General features: G+C 39.4%; 1 protein-coding gene and 2 non-coding genes across 9 annotated transcripts in view; 2 read left to right on the forward strand and 1 right to left on the reverse strand.

Annotated features, from left to right (window-relative positions):
* Positions 1-4,465, reverse strand: part of caskin1 (CASK interacting protein 1) — a 99,483-nt gene extending 95,018 nt beyond the window's left edge. For 5 of the 7 annotated variants that reach the window (XM_047801184.1, XM_047801185.1, XM_047801183.1 and 2 more), the window contains exon 1: positions 3,875-4,464. In XM_047801184.1, the coding sequence (XP_047657140.1) occupies positions 3,875-3,968 (94 nt within the window). In that variant the 5' untranslated portion in view covers positions 3,969-4,464. Of the gene's footprint in view, positions 1-3,874 lie in introns of all 7 variants that reach the window. The other 2 variants (XM_047801182.1, XM_047801187.1) reach the window with 2 other exon arrangements.
* A 13,380-nt stretch (positions 4,466-17,845) lies between these two features.
* Positions 17,846-17,918, forward strand: trnar-ccu. Its single transcript has one exon. It is a non-coding gene; the product is annotated as a tRNA-Arg (tRNA).
* A 2,472-nt stretch (positions 17,919-20,390) lies between these two features.
* Positions 20,391-20,463, forward strand: trnar-ccu. Its single transcript has one exon. It is a non-coding gene; the product is annotated as a tRNA-Arg (tRNA).
* The last annotated feature ends 1,144 nt before the right edge of the window (positions 20,464-21,607 follow it).

A 21,607-nucleotide genomic window follows, 5' to 3' on the forward strand; every position in this document is an offset into this window, starting at 1 on the left:
CAGTGTTAGGCTGTGATGTCGTATTATTTACAGAGCCATGCTGTGATGTCATGTTAGTTACAGTGTTAGGCTGTGATGTCCTGTTAGTTACAGAGCCATGCAGTGATGTCATGTTAGTTACAGTGTTAGGCTGCGATGTCATGTTAGTTACAGAGCCATGCTGTGATGTCATGTTAGATACAGTGTTAGGCTGTGATGTCATGTTATTTACAGAGCCATGCTGTGTCATGTTAGTTACAGTGTTAGGCTGTGGTCTTGTTATTTACAGAGCCATGCTGTGTCATGTTAGTTACAGTGTTAGGCTGTGGTCTTGTTAGATACAGTGTTAGGCTGTGATGTCATGTTAGATACAGAGCCATGCTGTGATGTCATGTTAGTTACAGTGGTAGGCTGTGATGTCATGTTAGATACAGAGCCATGCTGTGATGTCATGTTAGTTACAGTTTTAGGCTGAGATGTCATGTTAGTTACAGAGCCATGCTGTATCCTGTTAGTTACAGTGCTAGGCTGTGATGTCATGTTAGTTACAGTGCTAGGCTGTGATGTCAAGTTAGTTACAGTGTTAGGCTGTGATGTCATGTTAGTTCCAGTGTTAGGCTGTGATGTCATGTTAGTTACAGAGCCAAGCTGTGATGTCATGTTAGTTCCAGTGTTTGGCTGTGATGTCATGTTAGTTACAGAGCCAAGTTGTGATGTCATGTTAGTTACAGTGTTAGGCTGTGATGTCATGTTAGTTACAGTGTAAGGCTGTGATGTCATGTTAGTTACAGTGGTAGGCTGTGATGTCATGTTAGATACAGAGCCATGCTGTGATGTCATGTTAGTTACAGTGTTTGGCTGTGATGTCATAGTTACAGTGTTAGGCTGTGATGTCATGTTAGTTACAGAGCCATGCTGTGATGTCATATTAGTTACAGTGTTAGGCTGTGATGTCATGTTAGTTACATTGTTAGGCTGTGATGTCATGTTAGTTACAGAGCCATGCTGTGATGTCATGTTAGATACAGTGTTAGGCTGCAATGTCATGTTAGTTACAGTGTTAGGCTGTTATGTCTTGTTAGATACAGAACCATGCTGTGATGTCATGTTAGATACAGTGTTAGGCTGTGATGTCATGTTAGTTACAGTGTTAGGCTGTGATGTCATGTTAGATACAGTGTTAGGCTGTGATGTCTTGTTAGATACAGAGCCATGCTGTGATGTCATGTTAGTTACAGTGTTAGGCTGTGATGTCATGTTAGTTACAGTGTTAGGCTGTGATGTCCTGTTAGATACAGTGTTAGGCTGTGATGTCATGTTAGTTACAGAGCCATGCTGTGTCATGTTAGATACAGTGCTAGGCTGTGATGTCATGTTAGATACAGTGTTAGGCTGTGATGTCATGTTGGTTACAGAGCCATGCTGTGATGTCATGTTAGTTACAGTGTTAGGCTGTGATGTCCTGTTAGATACAGTGTTAGGTTGTGATGTCATGTTAGTTACAGTGGTAGGCTGTGATGTCATGTTAGATACAGAGCCATGCTGTGATGTCATGTTAGTTACAGTTTTAGGCTGAGATGTCATGTTAGTTACAGAGCCATGCTGTATCATGTTAGTTACAGTGCTAGGCTGTGATGTCAAGTTAGTTACAGTGTTAGGCTGTGATGTCATGTTAGTTACAGTGTTTGGCTGTGATGTCATGTTAGATACAGAGCCATGCTGTGATGTCATGTTAGTTACAGTGTTAGGCTGTGATGTCATGTTAGTTACAGTGTTAGGCTGTGATGTCTTGTTAGATACAGAGCCATGCTGTGATGTCATGTTAGTTACAGTGTTAGGCTGTGATGTCATGTTAGTTACAGAGCCATGCTGTGATGTCATGTTAGTTACAGTGTTAGGCTGTGATGTCTTGTAAGATACAGTGTTAGGCTGTGATGTCATGTTAGTTACAGTGGTAGGCTGTGATGTCATGTTAGATACAGAGCCATGCTGTTATGTTATGTCAGTTACAGTGTTAGGCTGTGATGCTATGTTAGTTACAGTTCTATGCTGTAATAACATGCTACAGTAGTTACATTTACCAATGTTCATAACATAACTAAACACTAGCACATCTTACAGGCAACTCACCTTGCTGTATTTTTTCAATAATAATACATTTTATAATCACAATTCATGTAGTTTAGTGTTGCTTTGATATATTTCCATCAATGCCTTTTAAAATTGATAAATCAATCCAGATTGTAACACCCTTATTAATTATTAATGCTTTATTACTGTCAGTTACAGTCCATCTGTTACAGAGTGTTAATACTAGTATCAGGCTGTAATGCAGTGTTAATTACAGTGTAACTGTTAAGAATTTGGGGTAAAATACAAGCTTGTAATGTAGTGTGAGTTCAAGAATCAGGCAAAAATGAAGTCTTAATGAATGAAGCTGTAATGCAGTGTTAATTACTAGTATCAGTAGATTAGGCTTAACTGCAGTGTTACAGTAGGAGGCTGTGATGTAGCATTGGAATGATACTGTTATGTATTATTAGTTACAGTGCTATGTATGAGGCTGTTATGTAGCATATCAGGCTCTAGTACAGTGTTAGTTACAGTTTCAGGTTGTAGTGTGCCATGGGTTATATGAGGCTGTGATTTAATGATAGAGTATCAGGATCTAGTACAGTCTGCAATAGTTATAAGCCTGTAGTAAGGTGTTACAGTAGTTAAACGTACGAGGCTTTGGATAGAGTTTGTTATGTGTATGAAGCTGTTATGTAACATTAGACATATAAGCTTGTGGTACAGTTTTATGTCGCATTTCAGGCTCTAGTACAGCGTTAGATACATTGTCAGGCTGTAGGACAGTGTTAGATTTATGAGGCTGTTATGTAGTGGTAGTAAGATGAATTTATGTGATGTGTCACACTCTAGTAGTCTTAGGTACATAGTCCAGCTGTAGCAAGTTGTTAGTTACAGGTATATGGATGTTATGTCATGTTAAATTAGATGAACAAGACTGTAACACAGTGTTAGTATTATTCATGAGGATGTGATGTGTTAGATGCATGAGGATGTGATGTGTTAGATACATTAGAATGTGATGTGTTAGATGCATGATGATGTGATGTGTTAGATGCATGAGGATGTGATGTGTTAGATGCATGAGGATGTAACACAGTGTTAGTAATATGAATAAGGATGTGATGTGTTAGATGTTCGAGGATGTGATGTGTTAGATGTATGAGGATGTGATGTGTTAGATGCATGAGGATGTGATCTCTTAGATCCATAAGGATGTGATGTGTTAGATGCATGAGGATGTGATGTGTTAGATGCATGAGGATGTGATGTGTTAGATGCATGAGGACGTGTTAGATGCATGAGGATGTGATGTGTTAGATGCATGAGGATGTGTTAGATCATGAGGATGTGATCCGTTAGATGCATGAGGATGTGGTGTGTTAGATGCATGAGGATGTGATGTGTTAGATGTATGAGGATGTGATGTGTTAGATGTATGAGGATGTGATGTGTTAGATGCAAATGGAGTCCAACACATCCATGAGGATGTTAAATGCATGAGGATGTGATGCACTGTTAATCATAGTGCTGACAGCAGGTGATATTACACACATTGGCTGAAGTGTAAGGGATTCATGGATCCAGATGTGCTCATGTAAACATATGTTAATTATTATCACGATATTATAATGTCAAGAAGACTTCTTACAATTTCCTGCAATTATTTGCATGACCCTTTTCCTCAGTTATATCGTTAGACTTCAACGTTGAATCCCTTGACATTTGTTCCCTAAATAATCACGAGCCCGAGCGCGCGCACTGTGATCGATGCAGCACATCAAACACACACAGCTGATTTATATAGAAATCGGGCACCTACTTGCTTTGCCGGGTTTGGGCCTCTGCAGGAGTTTCTGTACCGTGATTAAATCCTCGGTCTTCACGGCCTGGAGCAGTTCCTGATCTTTGCCCATGGTTAATTTGTGTTTTCACACCCGGAGCATCCTCTGAGAGCGCGCGCGTGCGTGCGTGCGTGCGTGAGTGCGCGTGCTGTTTTCCCCGCGCGGATCCTCCCTGTGCTGAAGGATGATGCTTCAAATCGCGCAATAAAGAAGAAAATAGTGCTGCTGCTTGTGATCGGTGCGATTTTACGATTTTAAGCTTCAACCGCAAGAGCCTCAAATGGTAATCACTGTGCAATCGACAGCCTACATTAGTACAATGTCGAGAAAACGACGTGCATATTATAGTCTCGTGCACTCAGACACGCAGAGGATCAAACACGTCGCCGGCGTTGGACGACAAATTTAACACGGTTTAATTTTTTTGTCAATAAAAAAGCAGTTGCACTGAGGAGTTACATTCCGAGATTTGAGCAGATATCCCACCGCCCGCCGTGTGCATCAGCAGTGTGTCTGCCATCGCTGCCCCTCTCCGTGCAGTGTGTTGTGTCCCAGCTGTATTAAAGCGGGGCGATTCGAGAACGAGTCGGTTCTTTCTGAACGACTCTATCAAAAAGGAATCGATTCTTCTGCAAGAATGACCAATGTCTTGACATATTTGCATCGTATATATTTTTAGTTTATTTTTAGATATTTTTGAACTTGAGTGGTGATAGTGAAACCGTTCTGTTTCATATGTTTCCTTTGCAATTTGTAAAATGTACAATGTTCGTTGATAAACTGATTCCACACGCAAATGGAGTCCTTTCTTAAACAGAATGGCATAGAGGTAACCGTCTAAAACTATATATATATGAATGTGAGTGCCAAATGAAACGAATCAACTCCCGCGTGCATTTCGATTCACGACGAATCGAGTCAGTGACGTCGCTGGACGTCGGTTAGCGTCGCCCTAATGGGAGCTGCAGTAGTAAACAACAATATTCACTCCAGAGAACAGAAATAGAAGGAACAACTCATGAAGAATTATAAATGTTATTCATTTCCAACAGAAAATACGCCGAGCCAATGCAGCCATTGTGTGGCTAAAAATATCCTGGAGTGATTAATAACCTTTCAACCACTGAATATCAAACATAGTCACAACTCAAATAACGTGAAAATAAAACTCAAACACAAATATTAAAACCTAGTGAGGGTTTCAGTTTGAATGTCAGCCATTTTAGGGATCTGTCTAAAAACCATCAACACCTTGAGTCAGTTCTGACAAGACCTCTAGATAGCATTTGTTTTTATTTGCTAAGAGGCAGAATGTATTACACATAATGCACTGCATGTCAGGGTTTGTCAAGTGTAATACACACAAAAAACATTAATTGTAATAATTATTTAAAAATATAAAACAAATGAAAACAAAGTGTGTGTGTGTGTGTGTGTGTGTGTGTGTGTGTGTGTGTGTGTGTGTGTGTGTGTGTGTGTGTGTGTGTGTGTGTGATATATCACTAACAGTCAGAACAGACCCTTTAAAAGGACATGAAGGGACATGCTGACTAAAGATTTATTGACATGACCCATAACCGCACGATAACGATATGCTATTAACGATGGCATAACGATATAAATTTAAAATACAGCCTGAAATCAAAAAACAATCACAGTTAACCTCTTATATATGCTACTGAGTCTTTAGAGTAACCCCATGATGAGCAACTGTCAGTCGGCTTTGTAAACCGATTACTGATGAGAAAACAGAATATATGTCCAAAACAAAGTAATTAATTTTGCTGATTAAAACAAAAACATTTATGACATAACGCACAATATGCTACCTTCTATGTCACTGTTTAACTTGCCTTATTTGTAAAGAAATTTAGCTTACAATCTTTCATCAGATGAGCAATTTTTTTTATTATAGATTAAATTCTGGCATTAGAAATTCATTAAAATTGGTGCTGAAAATTTGGATGATTTCTGTTTGCTGAAAACAACCTAGAGTAAAACTTACAAAGCTTGTTTGATAACATCGTTCATCTTTTATAATCAGAAGAATTTACTAAAATATTAATTAATTAATATATACACTCAAATGTTTTTCTTTAATAAATAATTAAACTGTGTTTGATACAGAAGGTGTGGTTCTGTATCCTTTGTGAACACAGAGGATCGAAGTAGAACTGTTATATATTCTGTCCACACCTCGAGCACAGGGCATTGTGAAATGGGCCACTATTTTGCAATTTCCATCACGATTGTGCTATTTATAAAAAATGACCAAATCCATAGTATATCAGCTTATATCTGTCAATTGGCAACATTTTTTAATTGTTAGTAACACAAATTCAGGGCAATTTCAATCGAATTTTAAAAGTATTGGGTTGTAAATGAGGCTCTGTCTCTAAGGCCAAGCTAACACAGATCCTTTCGACGCTTTCGACACTGATATTTAAGGAAATTATAAGGAAAAGGGAAGTTTAATCATCTCTTTCATATTTTTTATAACAGATAACAGATTAGCATCTACTTGCATTAAAAAAAAAACCCAAGTAGTATTGTTTATTTATTTACAGCTCTTTTTTACAGCATGTCTTTATTGAATTTTAGCAGAGAGTAAACCACAATGTGGTCATATTAGGTACAAATATTGTTAAAAAAAAGTGGGGTTGAAAACATAATTTATCTATATTCAGTCATAAAGACACTCTCATTTTTCTAACAATACTCCTTTAAAGCAAACCAATTAATATAGAAGTAGATAGACTTGACACTAGTGAGTTAGTAGAAGCCTCCCATCCCTTTTACAATTGCTCTATTATTCCATTAAGTACCGCAAGTTAAATATTCAAGTGGTAATAATTCTTTTAAAATTCTGTGTCATCGCTTCATGGTTGGTCATTTATCGCTAATCCACTGCAGCATGATATTCTTTCTTGCTGCAATGCTATATACTGTATATTCTACAACCATGATTTTCCTCAAACATTGCCAATGGCTTGTGCTGTCTTAGCCCAGGATATTAGCATTTTATAACAGTACCCAAGGCAATTTGTGAAAGTATTCCTTCAGATGATTAGAAAATGTACTCATGGACGATACCACAGATGTCTAAAATAACGTTAATGATAAAAATACAGTTCTTTTAAACAGTACTGAACGAAAGTTTATTTCCATTCTAATGTTTTTATCTACTGTACTTTACCTACATTATTAAAAATCTTATAAAAATTGCAATAAAAAAAGGAAATGCCTTTAAAACAGCATTTAATTCCAGTCATTTACAGTGATCGAGGTTGACGCACATATTATGGTTATTATCAATTCAAAAGCAAAACTGAAGGTACCTACACGTAGTGAGAGTGATTTCCTACAGAACAAGTGGAGTTTTCCCCATTTTGACTGAGACATAATAGCAAACCTGTCACCTTGTAACCATGATGTCATGGGTGTAGTTTATAAAAATGTCAAGTTCATCCTCTGGCCATATTCACATCTACTCAAGTGACCAAGAATATTGAGGTGGTTTCCTTCAGAATTAGTCAAAGCTATTATCAAAGACATTACATTTATTTCACGGATGATAACCGACGACACTAAGATAGTAATTTTGTACTCTTTTGAAGATGAAAATTGCCCAGTCTTAATATTTGATTGCATTGAGGCTCAGCACAGAGAATATAACCTACAACAGTGAAGGATATTAATCTTGAACCTTTGTATAATATTAATCTTTGTATGATACTAAACTTTTTGTACTTTTTGTAATACTACTTATGTTCTGTAAAGCTTCTTTGAGACAATGTCCATTGTTAAAAGCTCTATACAAATATATTGGAATTGGAAATAGAATTTGAATTTGTTAGTCAGTTTGAAAAAACAGACAAAGCAAATGCTTTCCTTTCATCACTTTCTTTACTTCACGGGTTTACCTGTTTTTAAACATTGGAGCCCCATTATGGAGCTGTTGCAGATGACTTGCACACACATAAGATGACCAGTTTAGGTGCAGTATGAACAGAACAGTATGTCACTCTAAAAGCAAAGACATTGCTTGTATTCCAATGAAACTAGATCTATCAGATGTATATATATATTTAGCTGGATAACTTATAATAACATTATCTGGTGTCACACAGGAAAAGAACAGATTTCCTGTTGAGCTTGGTTGTGCTCAAGGTTTCTTCCTCATGTCATCTCAGGAAGTATTTCCTTCCCACCACTGATTTGCTTGTTATGGATCTATATCCACATCCAGATTTCTATACAGTTGCTTTGTCATTTCAATGTCCATTAAAAGAGCTGTCACATCCAGTCATGTTTGTTTGCAACTCACATAATATCCGATATGATTATTGTCTTGAACCTTAGTCGTATTGACATTTACGTTTTTTAGATCAAGAACAGTATCTTGTGACCGATCATCCACTTGACACGCATTCACATAATTTAGCCTGACATGGTTACATGGAGCCATCGTGTGGGCTCACCACCTGCAAGATGAAGGGTGAAGGTCAGGTGCAATGACATTAGGGCAGCATCTCGCTATAGTTTCTCCTCGATAACAATTTCAATTGAAAAAAAAGATTTCCAATAAATCTAATCCTATATAGCTTTTTTCTCCTTAGACAAAACACCCCATAATGTCTCAGTAATGTCTCCTCTTAGGTTTCAGTAGAAACATTCTCCTCTGAATAACTGTAGAACTCTGAATTCTGCCCAAGTTAATGATGAATTCAAAATCATTCCAATGTATTGTTCAACTACTTAACTCTGATTTCAATCATGTTTAAGCAAATTTGAAGCTAAGTTCATTATGTTGTTATGTATGTTATGTATGTTTTATATGCTAGTATAATTAATGAAATGAAAAAATGTACACAAGTGTATTTTTTATACTGTAACTTACAGAGAGGTGTAATATGTGACAAGTATTTGATTTGACAGAAAATTTAAAGCAAAGAGGTTTAATTTTGAGAACGAATGTTATGGACGATCTTAGATGGACGACACCCACCGGAGAAGCCATAATATCACAGTTGGCTTGGGAAAGTCTGGGGATCTTTAGGAAAAGCTGGAATTCATGGTAGGGGATAAAGAAGAGAAGACTGGACTGACCTTCTCAGCCACTGTGACCTCCACCTGGACCTGTGGCAGTCGATAGTGAATTATGTCATTATGTATTGTCATATACAATGCACATTATTTTTTTAGAAACATAATCATATTCTTATCTGACAGGAATAGTTTACAGTATATCGATTTGGGTTTCATTACAGCACTAATATGGCGCAAGCTGTATAGCGTTTAACTCCTCCATTTGGTTGTTTCTGGAAGCTTGCAGGAATAATGTGATGTCGACATATGTTTTTTATTTGTTTTTAGGAAAGAACTTTGCCTTTTAAGCAAATCAACAAAGTGATTCAGTTCAGTATTGATTCGTGCCATGCACTGAGGTCACTATTTGGGTTTATACTGTACAGACAGAACTGGAGATTTGGAGTGATTGTGTACTTGTAACAGTGGTGCTCATAGGGTTTGAAAACCATCACGTCATAGGGCTTCATCAACTGGTGCCACTATTGAGAGCACTGGTGCAATGAAGACTTTAAACTCAATGCCATTATCTCTTTGAGCTCTTTAATGCAGTTGAAAAATTGTGATTCTATTTTGATGTATGCACACATTATATATTGGATTATACTGTTAAGGCTCCTTTTCTATCTATACATAACCACCAAATACACAAGGAACAAGAAAATAATGAAGTAAAATCTTCCAGAATGACAACAGTCTCTAACTTTACATTAGTTCAGGGAGATAGAAGCCACTACTCCCAAAATCGATTCAAGCTGAGTCCCAAAAAACAAGATTGTGTTGGTCTGCACACTGCATGTGTAGTGTAACTACACAAAAAGACATTTGCACATTTGATACATCTGTTGAAACAATTTTAACCCTGGTGAAGCATGGTGGTGGCAGCATTGTGTTGTGGGAATGTTTTTCAGCAGCAAGGTAGCTTGTTCCCATTATGGTTCAAGGTAAACTAATGACCAGTCCTGAAGGAACACATGCTCAAAATCTCAGGTCCTCAGATTGAGAGAGATAACGAGAGAGAGAGAGAGAGAGAGAGAGAGAGAGAGAGAGAGAGAGAGAGAGAGAGAGAGAGAGAGAGAGAGAGAGAGAATGATATGGTGTTCAGACACCCCCTTGTGATGAACAATAAATGTTGTGGTTTTAGTAACACAGCAAGAGAGCGACCTCTAGTGTTCATAATAAAATACAACAAAACACCATATGATGGTAAATGTAAACAGGAGCAATAATCTAAATACGTAATGAATGTAAAACTCGAGAGGATCACAATTATTTCAAAGCAAACATATTTTAGATGTTTCAGTGAGGACTTTTAGGGTCTTTGGTTTATTGTCTTTCTTATACAGTATATATATTTAAACATATTTATGATTTACATAATTAATCCAGAGCATACACGTGTGACTATGACTTGTTTGCAGGGTATTATTTATTAGAGTGTTAAGGTTTTTCTCTTCAGTGAAAACAAGATGGCACAGTCACTTATCTTATAGTGGGTCAAGAACTAGAGCGCCACTCAACTTGCTCACATTCTGAGATAATGGATTCTACTTTTCACACTAAAACTTTAGTGTAATAGAGTATACTTGTTCTTCTATCATACATACTGCTGATATAATATCCTAACCCCTGCCCTGGTTACTGTTAGTGCCTAAGCTCATTTCAGAGATACCATTCTGATTAAACAACACAACTGTCCACTTCATACTAAACTGTCATAAGAATAAATACTCATCTAATGTCTTTTCTCTGACAAAAAAAAGCACCTGCTGTGTCAGGAACACTGAAAACTGGAAACGTCTCTGGAAACCATCTGGAAACCATCCTCTGCTAAGAGCAGCCAACTTTCTAATAAAAATAAAATGGCCTAATGTTCAGAATTGTTGCAGTTTAGCTCTTAGATGCCTCCAGCAGAAACCCATCACGCCAGAAACTTAAGGCACTGGCCATGGATTGTAGGTTTGAGTCCTGTTTAGGGGCTTGCACATGCACACAGAAAAATCCATGATGTCTTTTGCTATAGCGACCGTGTATAGACCCCCAGGGCCCTACACTGATTTTCTTACAGAGTTTGCAGATTTTCTCTCAGACCTATTGGCTAACTTTGATAAAGCATTAATTGTAGGAGACTTTAACATTCACGTTGACGATACAAATGATGCTTTAGGAGTCACATTTATGGACCTACTCAACTCATTTGAGCTTAAACAAAACATCACTACAGCTACACACTACTCGAGCGAAAATGGAGAAAAACTAAATTAGAGGTTTTTAGAATTGCATATAAGGACAGTATGTCCAGCTATAGACAGGCTCTAAAAGCTGCTAGGGTTGATTATCTGAGCAAACTCATAGAAAATAACCAGAACAATGCCATGTTTTTATTTAGCAGAGTGGCTAGATTAACAAAAAAACAAAAATGTGAACACACCATTTCATCACAGTTCAGTGAGGATTTTATGAGATTCTTCACTGATAAAATTAAAAGCATCAGGAACAAAATAGGTGATGTTCAACATGTGAGAGCAGCTTGTGACTGTCTCACCTAAAGCTCTACACTCACAGCTACAGTGCTTTACAAGTACAGGACAGGAAGAGTTAGATAAGCTTATCACTACCGCTAAATCAACTAAATCAACTAAATCACTTGTTCACTAGACCCCATCTCAACTAAATTACTAAAAGAAGTGTTACATAAAGCTGGTGAGCCTCTTCTTAATATTATTAACTCCTCGCTATCTTTAGGTTACGTCCCTAAATCTTACAAGTTGGCAGTTATTAGGCCCCTCATTAAGAAACCTAATTTACTGTAGATCCTAATGAACTATCAAATTACAGACCTATTTCACATCTTCCATTTATGTCTAAAATACTAGAAAAGGTTGTGTCTGTTCAACTGAGCTCCTTCTTACAGGAGAACAATATCTTTGAAGACTTTCAGTCAGGTTTCAGGCCCCATTCAGGCACAGAAACTGCACTTGTTAAAGTTACAAATGCCTTAGAAAGATAAAAGATTGGATGAGCTGTAATTTTCTGTTATTAAACTCCGAAAAGACAGAAATACTACTTATAGGTCCAAAAACCAGTACACAGAAACTCTCACAAGTTAACTTCCATTTAGAGGGATATACTGTTACTAGTAGCTCAACAGTGAAAGACCTGGGTATTATATTAGACAGCAACCTGTCTTTTGAAAATCATATCACCCATACTACAAAAACAGCCTTCTTCCACCTTAGAAATATTGCCAAGCTAAGAAACTTCCTGTCTGTATCTGATGCTGAGAAGCTAGTTCATGCATTCATGACCTCTAGACTGGACTATTGTAATGCATTACTAGGTGGTTGTCCTGCATCTTTAATAAATAGGTTACAGTTAGTCCAAAATGCAGCTGCCAGAGTTCTCATTAGAACAAGAAAGTATGACCATATAACCCCAATTTTATCATCTCTACACTGGCTACCTCTTAAGTTTAGAATTGATTACAAACTGCTGCTACTTACATACAAGGCTCTTAATGGTTTAGCTCCCATGTATCTAACTAGTCTTCTAACACGTTCTAACTAGTCTTCAAAAACTCAGGACTTCTGGTAGTTCCCAGAATATCTAAGTCTACTAAAGGCAGTAGAGCGTTTTCTTATTTAGCTCCCAACCTTGGAATAGTCTTCCTGTTAGTGTCCGGGGCTCAGACACACTTTCCCAGTTTAAATGTTGATTAAAAACTCATCTCTTTAGTCAGGCGTACACATAATACATCCCATAATACTGTGCACTATTATATCAGAATTGCAAATTTTATGAACAGCAGATATGTTAATCCCTCTCCATTGCTTCTCTTTTCCACCCATCCCGAGTCATCCAGAAATTATACCAGCCCTGATCGTCTTCCGTGCAATGAAGATTTTGGACCACTGAGATGAGGCCGACCCAGCGAACCCTGAGGCATCCAGAGATCTACCAGCTACACTTATATTCTGCTATACTAAAAAGATGTGAACTCCATGTGATCTTTTTCATCTATACAACATTTGTTAGACTGTATATTTATAATCACACCCTCCAGTGTCACCCATATAAGGATGGGTTCCCCTTGAGTCTGGTTCCTCTCGAGGTTTCTTCCTTACCATCTAAGGGAGTTTTTCCTTGCCACTGCTGCCTGAGTCACCTCAGACTTACTCATTGGGGATATATACATACACATTGTGAACTAAATCTATCTAATATTAATCTTGAATTTTGTATTCTATTAATCTTTATATTATTCTTATAATAACCCTTTGTTCTATGTTTATGTTCTGTAAAGCTGCTTTGAGACAATTTCAATTGTAAAAAGCGCTATACAAATAAACTTGAAACAATGAATTGAATATATTTATTTACTTTTTTTAAAAAAAGTAATTAAAACAATTGTGTGCAGTTGTTTTATTCTAAAATGGATTTGTTTTGTCAGGATGCTTGACTGACAAAAGAGAACTGACCGGGACACTTTGCTGCAAGGAGTGTAGCTTCCCCAGCAGATCAGTGTGGCAAAGCATTTACTGTAAAACCCAAGAGGGCTTTCAAGAGCACACTAGTGGAACATGTAAATGCTGTTATCGAGTTCCAGGAACCTTAAAATTTTAAGTGTGAGGCAGTAATTCGCCACTGCACACATGCTAGATCTGAGACTGTGGTAACACATACAGATGTGGCACCTGGCACGAGCCTGACTCATGTGGCAAAGAAAAAACTGGCCATACTCAAATTAAAGATAAACAGTGGAAAGACTCTTTATAATACAATCAAAGAACATTTATTTAACCTTCATATTGTCCCTGGGTCTGTTTGACCCAGCTGGAAGAATTTAATGCATCATAACTTTGGTTTTATTCCATATATTTGCCTGAAATTTAGCAGGATTGTTCCAAATTATGAACTTTGCAAGCAAAATTATTTTGTCTATTTTCATTGAACTATGTGTTCAGAACAATATATACTACGTGTTTTTGTTCCGCTTGGGTCATTTTGACCCGGCCACATTTAGTGGGGCTATAGGTCACACTTTTTCCCTTTTCAGTGCAATGAACATACATACAGACACAAAAATGCACACATAAAATGTCCACTAACACACGCACTCAAAACACACACACCCCCACACACACAAACACACACACAAACACACCACACACACATATTGGGCATTGCATTTCATTAGGCCTCCAGAAAAAAAACCCCTGCACATTTGTAAATATTTCTCACTTTTGATATACCTTTGCCTAGCAGAGGGCAAAATATTATCTACCGAAATGATGCTACACACACACACACACACACACACACACACAAGCACTGGGCATAGCAATTCTTTAGGCCTGCAGAAAAAACAAAAGCTACTCATTTGTAAATATTTCACACTTGTTAGATGCATTTGTCCAGCTGGGGGCAAAATCTGATCTACCAACAAGCTTTACACACACACACTCACACACACACACACACAGACCCCCCCCCCCTACACACACACACAAGCATTGGGCATTGCAATTCATTGGGCTTCCAAAAAAACAATCATTTGTAAATATTTCACACTTACAGTATACAGTATATGCAATTGTCCAGCTGGTGACAATATCTTCTCCTCTCTTCCTCTTCCTCTTCTACCAACAATCTTTACACACACACACACACACACACACACACACACACACACACACACACACACACACACACACACACACACACACACACGTTGTGTTTTCATATTCAAATCATATTTGTTTCCTCTCTTATTTATGAATTTAGTTGCATCAGTCAGCTTTGGCCTGGAGATATGCTGAGTAATGTTTAGCATTTATCAGACAGTGGTTATCCAAAATAATATTTCATAATTTCTGCTTATTTTACTCAAAACATGGCAAAATTTCATAAGATTTATCATTCATAAATTAAGTATAATAAAAAAAAACATATGGAGGTAAACGAAGTTTTATTCACATGAAATTATGGCATGTTTTTGTGTGTGTGTGTGTGTGTGTGTGTGTGTGTGTGTGTGTGTGTGTGTGTGTGTGTGTGTGTGTGTGTGTGTAGCCTGTTGTTGGTTGATCAGATGACATCAGGTGGGCAAAATAGATATTACAAACAGAATGGTGATAATTGTAGAATTTTTGATTTATAAGCATTCAAGTCAATTTGACCTGGAAAAAAAAAGGTTTTATTATTTGCTGACATTAAAAATGGTCAAAATGGTTTCAAAACAATCTCCTGCCCCTGAAATATACCAGCCTGTAATTGTGCATCAACTTTTGTGTCTCTATAGTGAAAATAATTCTAAATGCCTGTTTTTTTTTTTACTAAAAAATGAGGCATTTTTGTAAATAAATGAGGTTTATTATACCTAATATATATATTTCCAAAATATATGTTAATATGTTGGAAACAAGTTAGACTAAAAAGGTAAATAAAAAAAAGGCTATCATATATACTTCATTTTTTATAAGCATTCAAAACAGACAAGGTCAATTTGACTCAGCGCTCCTAATTTGTATAGGAGGACAATACAAGGATTAACTTTAAACAGTTTTTATTTTTTCTAGCAATTTTTTGAATGCTCTGAAACTTTTGTGTTTGTTGCAGCTGAAACAACACAAGTGGAAATTGCGTCTGCTTCTCGACAGTGGCACTCAAGTCTTTTAGCCTCAAACAAGCGTGTTAATGGTCGTGCGTTTGCCGGGCTATCGGACCCGGTCAACTTCTTTTAAAGGCAGGTATGTTCACCACTATACCACCAACATTTTGGCTGCTGAATTCGAAAAGTTTGGTGAATGAAAGTTGAACCATTTTATTAACGCTTATTTATTTCGATACTTTGTTGTTTCCCAGGCCGCGGCATAGATTGAGAAGTCTTTGCTGTGGTTTCTGAAGTTTAGTGGTTATCTGCTTTGGCTATCAAATGCTTTTCTTTCTTTCTTTCATTTCCAGAATTTTTTTATTTTATTGAAAGCCAATGGTCGTGCTTTGAAGTTTCTGTATTGTAGCATTTATAGCGTTGCCTAAGATGCGAAAGGACCACGGGTTGCAACCGGGCAGAAACATGCTGAGGCTTTTGAGCTTTGTTTCAGTAAGCAGCCTGTTGTTTCAGCTCGCTTGACATAGTCAGACATTGAAACTCTGAACGTTATAGATGCAATTTCTCCACAACAAGGTGCCTCCCTTAAAATTCGCTATACTGCATGAACGAGTGTTTCTTGCAGCTGAAACAACATAGAGAAAACTTTGAAAAAACCACAACCCATAACACAAGTGGAAATCAGAAAGAGCTCTTACATCAGGCTCTAACGAAAGCAACTCAATTGCGTTTGCTTCTCGACGGTAGCATTCAAGTCTTTTGAGCGTTGCTTCGGTAAGCAACCTGTGGTATCAGCTCGTGTGAGAGCAGTTGAAAATTGAGACTCTGAACGTGAACATTCGTTTAAAACAGCAGTGCTCCAGTGGCCTAATGGATAATTTCAGAATGATTGCTGTAAGAAAGATTCCTCCTCACACTCGTCCGCGTCCCTTTATCTCCGGAGCACTGAGAGAACAAACCACACGAGTGAAATCAAATCTGGTTTATTCCAAATAGCTGCTCTAAGGCCAATAAGCCTGTACATGAGCAAAGAGAAACTGAATGTCCTGCGAGTAATCTCACAAGCAGGTTAGCCTATCTTGTCTTCTTCATACTGTCAAGAGAAAGCGCTAAAAGAACAGGATAGACTCAAACCAAGAACATTAAATCAGAATAGGTAAAGATGACATATAACACAGAAATACATTTCAACAGTTGCTATCAACCCTAATTGTTGCAGGTCATCGCCACAATCTTGGTGGCCTACTGGATGAAGCTTTGTCCTCTTGCATCAAACACAATGGGTTTTGTCCAAAGACATTTCAGTTTATCTCTTGGATGCCTCCAGCAGAAACACAAGGTCATCGCCACAATCTGGTGACCTACTGGATGAAGCTTTGGCCTCTTGCATCAAAGACAATGGGTTTTGTCCAAAGACATTTCAGTTTAGCACTTAGATGCCTCCAGCATAAACCCAAAACGCCAGAAACTTAAAACAGCAGTACCCCAGTGGCCTAATTGATGAGGCACTGGCCACGTATTGTAGGTTTGAGTCCCTTTCGAGAGGTGTGTTGAAGCAGAGTGGCGCAGCGGAAGCGTGCTGGGCCCATAACCCAGCGGTCGATGGATCGAAACCATCCTCTGCTAAGAGCTACCTACTTCCTAATAAAAATGAAATGGCCTAATGTTCAGATTTGTTGAAGTTTAGCTCTTAGATGCCTTCAGCTGAAATCCACAACCCTGGAATATCAAAACAGCAGTGAGTTCCTACAGCCTTGCTCCAGTGGCCTCCTAAGCCAGGGAATGTAGGTTTGAGTCCCTTTTGAGAGGTGGGTACAAGCAGAGTGGCGCAGCGGGAGCGTGCTGGGCCCATAACCCAGAGGTCGATGGATCGAAACCATCCTCTGCTAAGAGCTACCTACTTTCTAATAAAAATGAAATGGAATAATGTACGGATTTGTTGTGGTTTAGCTCTTAGATGCCTTTAGCAGAAACCCAAAACAGCAGGGAGTTCCTACAGCCTTGTTCCATTGGCCTCCTAAGCCAGGGATTGTAGGTTTGAGTCACTTTTGAAAGTTGTGTTGAAGCAGAGTGGCACAGAGGAAGCGTGCTGGGTCCATAACCCAGAGGTCCATGGATCGAAACGATCCTCTGATAAGAGCAGCCTACTTTCCTATGAAATGCCCTAATTTTCAGATTTGTTGCAATTTGCAGTAGCTCTTACTGTACATGTCTCCAGCAGAAACCAAAAACGCCAGATGCTGAAAAAGGCAATGCCCCAGTGGCCTAATGGATAAGGCACTGGCCTCCTAAGCCAGGGATTGTGGGTTCGAGTCCCATCTGGGGTGTGCATGAGCAGCATGGTGCAGGAGAAGAATGATTGTAGCAAAACCAAGTGATCAATAAATCATAACCCTAGGAAAAGCCTTCTTTTTAGCTTAGAAGAAAATGGCATCAAGTTCAGAATGGTTGCTATCAACCCTAATCATTGCAGGTCCTCGCCACAATCTTGGTGGCCTACTGGATGAAGCTTTGTCCTCTTGCATCAAACACAATGGGTTTTGTCCAAAGACATTTCAGTTTAGCTCTTAGATGTCTCCCGCAGAAACCAAAGGTCATCGCCACAATCTGGTGGCCTACTGGATGAAACTTTGACCTCTTGCATCAAAGACAACGGGACTCCCTTTTGCAAGGCAGGTAGAAGCAGAGTGGCGCAGCGGAAGCGTGCTGGGCCCATAACCCAGAGGTCGATGGATAGAAACCATCCTCTGCTAAGAGCTACCTACTTTCTAATAAAAATTAAATGGCCTAATGTTCAGATTTGTTGAAGTTTAGCTCTTAGATGCCTTCAGCTGAAATCCACAACGCTGGTATATCAAAACAGCAGTGACTTCCTACAGCCTTGTTCCATTGGCCTCCTAAGCCAGGGAATGTAGGTTTGACTCCCTTTTGAGAGATGGGTACAAGCAGAGTGGCGCAGCGGGAGCGTGCTGGGCCCATAACCCAGAGGTCGATGGATCGAAACCATCCTCTGCTAAGAGCTACCTACTTTCTAATAAAAATGAAATGGAATAATGTACGGATTTGTTGTGGTTTAGCTCTTAGATGCCTTTAGCAGAAACCCAAAACAGCAGGGAGTTCCTACAGCCTTGTTCCATTGGCCTCCTAAGCCAGGGATTGTAGGTTTGAGTCACTTTTGAAAGTTGTGTTGAAGCAGAGTGGCACAGAGGAAGCGTGCTGGGTCCATAACCCAGAGGTCCATGGATCGAAACGATCCTCTGATAAGAGCAGCCTACTTTCCTATGAAATGCCCTAATTTTCAGATTTCAATCATTGCAGGTCCTCGCAACAATCTGGTGGCCTACTGGATGAACTTTGGCCTCTTGCATCAAAGACAATGAGTTTTGTCCAAAGACATTTCAGTTTAGCTCTTTAGATGCTTCCAGCAGAAACCCAAAATGCCAGAAACTTAAAAGAGCAGTACCCCAGTGGCCTAATTGATAAGGCACTGGCCACGGATTGTAGGATTGAGTCCAATTTGGCGGGTGTGTTGAAGCAGAGTGGCGCAGCGGAAGCGTGCTGGGCCCATAACCCAGAGGTCGATGGATCGAAACCATCCTCTGCTAAGAGTTACCTATTATCTAATAAAAATGAAATGGCATAATGTTCAGATTTGTTGTGGTTTAGCTCTTAGATGCCTTCAGCAGAAACCCAAAACACTGGTATGTCAAAACAGCAGTGGCCTCCTAAGCCAGGCATTGTAGGTTCGAGTCACATCTGGGGTGTGCTTAAGCAGCATGCATGCTTGTAGCAAAACCAAGTGATCAATAAATCGTAACCCTAGGAAAAGCCTTCTTTTTAGCTAAGAAGAAAATGGCATCAAGTTCAGAATGGTTGCTATCAACCCTAATTACTGCAGGTCATCGCCACAATCTTGGTGGCCTACTGGATGAAGCTTTGTCCTCTTGCATCAAACACAATGGGTTTTGTCCAAAGACATTTCAGTTTAGCTCTTAGATGTCTCCCGCAGAAACCAAAGGTCATCGCCACAATCTGGTGGCCTACTGGATGAAACTTTGACCTCTTGCATCAAAGACAACGGGACTCCCTTTTGCAAGGCAGGTAGAAGCAGAGTGGCGCAGCGGAAGCGTGCTGGGCCCATAACCCAGAGGTCGATGGATAGAAACCATCCTCTGCTAAGAGCTACCTTTAAAAAATTAAATGGCCTAATGTTCAGATTTGTTGAAGTTTAGCTCTTAGATGCCTTCAGCTGAAATCCACAACGCTGGTATATCAAAACAGCAGTGACTTCCTACAGCCTTGTTCCATTGGCCTCCTAAGCCAGGGAATGTAGGTTTGACTCCCTTTTGAGAGGTGGGTACAAGCAGAGTGGCGCAGCGGGAGCGTGCTGGGCCCATAACCCAGAGGTCGATGGATCGAAACCATCCTCTGCTAAGAGCTACCTACTTTCTAATAAAAATGAAATGGAATAATGTACGGATTTGTTGTGGGTTAGCTCTTAGATGCCTTTAGCAGAAACCCAAAACAGCAGGGAGTTCCTACAGCCTTGTTCCATTGGCCTCCTAAGCCAGGGATTGTAGGTTTGAGTCACTTTTGAAAGTTGTGTTGAAGCAGAGTGGCACAGAGGAAGCGTGCTGGGTCCATAACCCAGAGGTCCATGGATCGAAACGATCCTCTGATAAGAGCAGCCTACTTTCCTATGAAATGCCCTAATTTTCAGATTTGTTGCAATTTGCAGTAGCTCTTACTGTACATGTCTCCAGCAGAAACCAAAAACGCCAGATGCTGAAAAAGGCAATGCCCCAGTGTCCTAATGGATAAGGCACTGGCCTCCTAAGCCAGGGATTGTGGGTTCGAGTCCCATCTGGGGTGTGCATGAGCAGCATGGTGCAGGAGAAGAATGATTGTAGCAAAAGCAATTGATCAATAAATCACAACCCTAGGTAAAGCCTTCTTTTTAGCTTAGAAGAAAATGGCATCAATTTCAGAATGGTTGCTATCAACCCTAATCATTGCAGGTCCTCGCAACAATCTGGTGGCCTACTGGATGAACTTTGGCCTCTTGCATCAAAGACAATGAGTTTTGTCCAAAGACATTTCAGTTTAGCTCTTTAGATGCTTCCAGCAGAAACCCAAAATGCCAGAAACCTAAAAGAGCAGTACCCCAGTGGCCTAATTGATAAGGCACTGGCCACGGATTGTAGGATTGAGTCCAATTTGGCGGGTGTGTTGAAGCAGAGTGGCGCAGCGGAAGCGTGCTGGGCCCATAACCCAGAGGTCGATGGATCGAAACCATCCTCTGCTAAGAGTTACCTATTATCTAATAAAAATGAAATGGCATAATGTTCAGATTTGTTGTGGTTTAGCTCTTAGATGCCTTCAGCAGAAACCCAAAACACTGGTATGTCAAAACAGCAGTGGCCTCCTAAGCCAGGCATTGTAGGTTCGAGTCACATCTGGGGTGTGCTTAAGCAGCATGCATGCTTGTAGCAAAACCAAGTGATCAATAAATCGTAACCCTAGGAAAAGCCTTCTTTTTAGCTAAGAAGAAAATGGCATCAAGTTCAGAATGGTTGCTATCAACCCTAATTACTGCAGGTCATCGCCACAATCTTGGTGGCCTACTGGATGAAGCTTTGTCCTCTTGCATCAAACACAATGGGTTTTGTCCAAAGACATTTCAGTTTAGCTCTTAGATGTCTCCCGCAGAAACCAAAGGTCATCGCCACAATCTGGTGGCCTACTGGATGAAACTTTGACCTCTTGCATCAAAGACAACGGGACTCCCTTTTGCAAGGCAGGTAGAAGCAGAGTGGCGCAGCGGAAGCGTGCTGGGCCCATAACCCAGAGGTCGATGGATAGAAACCATCCTCTGCTAAGAGCTACCTTTAAAAAATTAAATGGCCTAATGTTCAGATTTGTTGAAGTTTAGCTCTTAGATGCCTTCAGCTGAAATCCACAACGCTGGTATATCAAAACAGCAGTGACTTCCTACAGCCTTGTTCCATTGGCCTCC

The sequence above is a fragment of the Tachysurus fulvidraco genome, chromosome 15 (assembly GCF_022655615.1).
Source record: "Tachysurus fulvidraco isolate hzauxx_2018 chromosome 15, HZAU_PFXX_2.0, whole genome shotgun sequence".
NCBI lineage: Eukaryota > Metazoa > Chordata > Actinopteri > Siluriformes > Bagridae > Tachysurus > Tachysurus fulvidraco.